This window comes from Citrus sinensis, chromosome 7 (assembly GCF_022201045.2).
Source record: "Citrus sinensis cultivar Valencia sweet orange chromosome 7, DVS_A1.0, whole genome shotgun sequence".
NCBI lineage: Eukaryota > Viridiplantae > Streptophyta > Magnoliopsida > Sapindales > Rutaceae > Citrus > Citrus sinensis.
The window spans coordinates 11398701-11403124 of record NC_068562.1 but is presented as its reverse complement, the minus strand read 5'-3'; the positions used below and the strand labels follow the sequence as shown (position 1 = coordinate 11403124).

The following is a 4424-nucleotide window of genomic DNA, read 5'->3' as shown; positions in this document are numbered from 1 at the left end:
GTCTTTGATGCCCCCTTGGTTGAATTAATCATCGAAATTTGTTTTTTTTTTTATATATAAATATTATCTAATCAAAAAATGTATTTCATTAATATCGCATGATAGTGACCAAGTCAAGATGGTTACAACTGGGAAAGGTGTATATGCACGGCCTTGACAATTTGGTGTATGGCTTCTAACAAGACGACGGTTCTGCGCCGCATGTATAAGGTTTTTCGATTTTGGTCATGGAAAAATTGTAGAATCAGAATTCTCTCAGAGCAATTGTGCATTTTCTAAGTCTTAGGGTTTATTTGGGATTATTTTTTAGAGTTTGAAATGTTGTTTTAATCTATTTTTAAGAGTTCCGAAAGTGATTTTAAAAAGAATAATTTTTTAAAATTAAATTTGAGAATTAATTTTATATTTAGTGTATATTATATATATTTACATATTATAAAATATAAAATTATTTATCATTAATAAAAAATAAAACCAATCATTAGTTATATTAAGATAATAAAATATAAAATTAATAATATAAAATATGTATTTTACTTATCAATTTGTATATATAATAATTTTTTTTATATATTTATAAATGTTATATTTTATTTAATATATAATGTCTAATTCAATCATTCATATTCTTTTACATGTTATTTTTTTAAAATAAATGTTATTAAATGTTTAATTAATTTTCTTTATAATTAATTATTTTATAATACATTTAATAGTAACAATTTTAAAAATTACAGCATCAAACTTGGTGCTTAGACTTCAATATAATTTATTTAACTATAGTGTTTACTTTAAAAAAAATAGTTATTTAGTTTCTTATTTTATAAATTTATTTTAGTAGATAGTGTTAATGAAAGTTATGTTTTAAAAAATAGAATTAGGACATTTGAGTTTAGATTTTTATTATTAGGGGCAAAATAATTTTTCTTTTACAATGGATTTTTTTAAAAATTTTGTAAGATGAAATAAATAATTATGATCATTATGTTAAACAGACACTTTATCAAATGAGAAATATTAAGCTTACCATAATATAACCCAAAAGAGAGAATTAAAAGAGTAATAGTAACTGCATCTATAAAATTACTATCTTTTATATAGATGACAAACTTTTTTTAAATACTAGCATATATACAATCATCATAAATCTAACTACGGTTAATTTATACGTTGACTTTATATGTTTTTAATTCGATCTTGATTTCAACTATTAGAGTTTGTATTTATAACGATTTTTTATTAGAATTTAATTATATGTGCTGTAACGAGAAATGTGAAAAATTATAAGTATCAAAGCATGAAAGCATGAGAGATTAGTAAGAAGCTTAATAGGTCTCCAAATATAGTCAAATGAAAGTATGAATAGCATAAGTAAAGAACTTAATAAGTCAATTAAGTAAAGTCACGTGAGAGTATGAGGGTTCAGTAAGAAGTCAATAAGTCAATCAAGCACAGCTACATGAGTGTATGAAAGTATATAGCACGTAAGCATGAAAACATGCAAACTTAGTAACAAGAGATTTAATAAGTCAAATAAGTACAACCACATGAAAAAATAAAAGTATGAAGTCAAATAACTACAACCGCATGATGATTGCAGGAAAACACATATAAAATATAAGGATTCCCTTAAACGTAACATACACCCACACACATCAACAATACCCATTGGTGGAACCCACCACTGTTGCTGTGTGTGTGCTAAGTTACGTTAACTTACCACTGGCCAAAATATAATAGCATGAGAGCTCATAAAGTTAATAAGCTAAATAAACATGATTGCTGCAGAATGCAGCTTTAGGAGAGTATGATAGTTAATTAAATAAGTCTAGCTGTTGAATCCAACGGCTTGAGTTTAATAGTATGTCATCTAAGCCTAGTACAAGAATCTAGAAGTTCATGTCTTCTTGAAGTCCATTGTAAGTTAAAAAGGAGATAAAAACTGGAGACAATACGTCGATATCCAATAAAGCTTAATTTAAGAAGGAGATAAATGCTAGAAATAATACATTGATATCACATAAAACTTAATTTCAAAAGAAGATAAATGTTGACATCATAAAAACTTTAAATTAAGTGATAGAGATGACAAAAACGAAGAATTATCGAGAATTCAAGATATTTTAAATTGTATTATAAATAGAGAACTCTTGAACACAAAGAGGGATGAGCAAACAACTAAACCAAAAAAAAAAAAATCATTGTGATTCTTATTTGATAGTAAAAAATTACTTTGTTTATACTTTTGGAAATAGGCTAAGTGCTGAATCACATAAATTTTCTGTAACTTGTTTATTATATCATTTCATTATTTAGTTCTCTAGTTGACCAGAAATTAGCATCAACAATATGTATAGTTTTACTTAACAATTGTCTATTACAATCCTAATAAAAAGACTACAAAACCCATATATCCACTTAATTTAAATTAAAAGACTACAAAGCTCATATAACCACTCAATTCAAATTAGTTATCTAAAAGGAAATAAATCTTTTGTACATTTAGGCAGTGTTTGTTTTTTTGGTATGAAATCTGAATGGGTCTAAATTTTTCTGAAGTCTGAATGGGCCTTAATACAAAAATTTGAATCATATTTTTGTTTGTCTTTTTTTTTTTAATATCTAAATGTAAGTGTCATCTTATTTGTTTTTATAATAAAAAAAATCTTAAACTTGGTTCTTTGACATTTACGTCCTTGTAAATTAAAACAAGAAAAAGAGATTTTATTTTATATTTTAGGAAATAAATTTTTTTATAGAGATATTTCTAAAAAATAATATTTATTTATCATTAAGATCTTTTTCCATTCAGACAAAAGTCACAAAAGTTTACTTTTTTTTTATTCAGATGTAAATGTCTAAAAATAAGATATAAGTTACAAAAAACAAATAAATAAATTTTTAAAAAGGTTTAAAATTAATAAAATTTCAGACTTCAAACATTTAACAAACAACCTCTTAAAGTTATATAACTCATCAATAATAATAATAATAGATTGAGTGGTGTTATACATCTAAATTTTTTATCCCAAAAAAAATATCCCAAATGATGAGGCATTCATCAATTAGACGATTTCACTTAAATCTTATAAAAAATTACCAAATCACTTAATAAATAATACATCATTTGAAAAAAAAATTAAAATAAAAAAAATTAGATATCTATTATTACTCTAATATGTTGATCGAACATGTCAAATATTTCGTCGAAATGGAATTCAGTGAGCCCTACGGACCACATCTTAACATTAATTATAGGAAAAAGAAAAAAAAAGTTAACCACTCAAATCCCAAGAGGCTCAAACCAATATTTTTTCCTTGTTCTTTTTCAATCTATAAATAAAATGCTTTACTGTGACCATCTAACTTTTATGAGAATTATTTTTTAATTATATGTGAAACTTCAAAACTAGTGGGGTTTACATTACGTTTCTAAAGTTTTGTATGAGATTGAGGTGATGTAATTTTTAAATTACAATTGTTGTGGAAAAAAATTGTAACTATGAAACAAAAACTAATAATATATAACAAATATAATTTTCAAATAATAATTTTGATAAAATTATTAATGATATAATAAATTTTTAATCGTGCAAGTGAAAAATCATATCAATATAATTTTTAAGCCACAATAATTAATATTTACTAAATATTTTAATTCTGTAACTTTTAAGTTACAACTGACCAACCTCAAATCTAAACGGACCCTAAATTAACTAGCTATTTGCAACGAAGTCAATTTTAAAAAGATGAACAAATTTTTCTTTTTTACAAAATTTAAAATTCTGGCTTAGCTCTCTCTAATTAAAAACATGCATAAAAATGAACATATATAGAAAAAGGAGAGGAAACAAGTTGCAACAGATGAAACAAATAAAAATAAAACACCAATAATTAACGGCCAATAATTAAGGATGTAATCATGCTAGCTAAAGACCTCTTGCCAGCATCTGCTCATAATTCTCAATGGATTCAAGCCTCTGAATCAAAAGTTGTTTCCTGAAATTCTTGATGAACAATTCCGCGCTTTCATTAACGTCCATGGATGGCTTGCTCTCTAGCTTGTTATTATTATGATTATCTGTAGCTGCTGCTGCGGGTTTTTGATCCACAACTTGGGGCTTCAAAGCTGCTCTGCTGATAGCGTCTTCTTCTGCTTCTGCAACTTTGGAGCTGTAAAATGAAGGAGGCACTGATGAGCTACTATTCTTCATTTCTATTTCAATTAAGCTTCTCAAATCTTCTTGTTTGAAAAACTTGCACTAGCCTTTGTTAATTTGATCTCCATGAAGGGTAACATGCTTCTATATTTATAGTGTGGGAGATCATCAAATAATTCTTATTTTTTAAATGGGAGTGTGAATGATGATTCCTTGACAAAAGAGCATTTATTTGAATAAAGAAACCATTTGATCTCAAAAGAA

At 25.5% G+C, this 4424-nt stretch overlaps 1 protein-coding gene across 1 annotated transcript; it reads right to left on the bottom strand.

Annotated features, from left to right (window-relative positions):
• Positions 1-3783: 3783 nt before the first annotated feature.
• LOC107177207 (uncharacterized) lies at positions 3784-4424 on the bottom strand. The gene has a single exon (XM_015530682.3). The coding sequence runs from the start codon at positions 4212-4214 to the stop codon at positions 3930-3932; it is 285 nt and encodes a 94-aa protein (XP_015386168.2). The 5' UTR covers positions 4215-4424; the 3' UTR covers positions 3784-3929.

Excerpts from the sequence above, each read along its gene's own strand:
- LOC107177207 (XM_015530682.3), bottom strand. The coding sequence starts at position 4,214 with ATGAAGAATAGTAGCTCATCAGTGCCTCCTTCATTTTACAGCTCCAAA.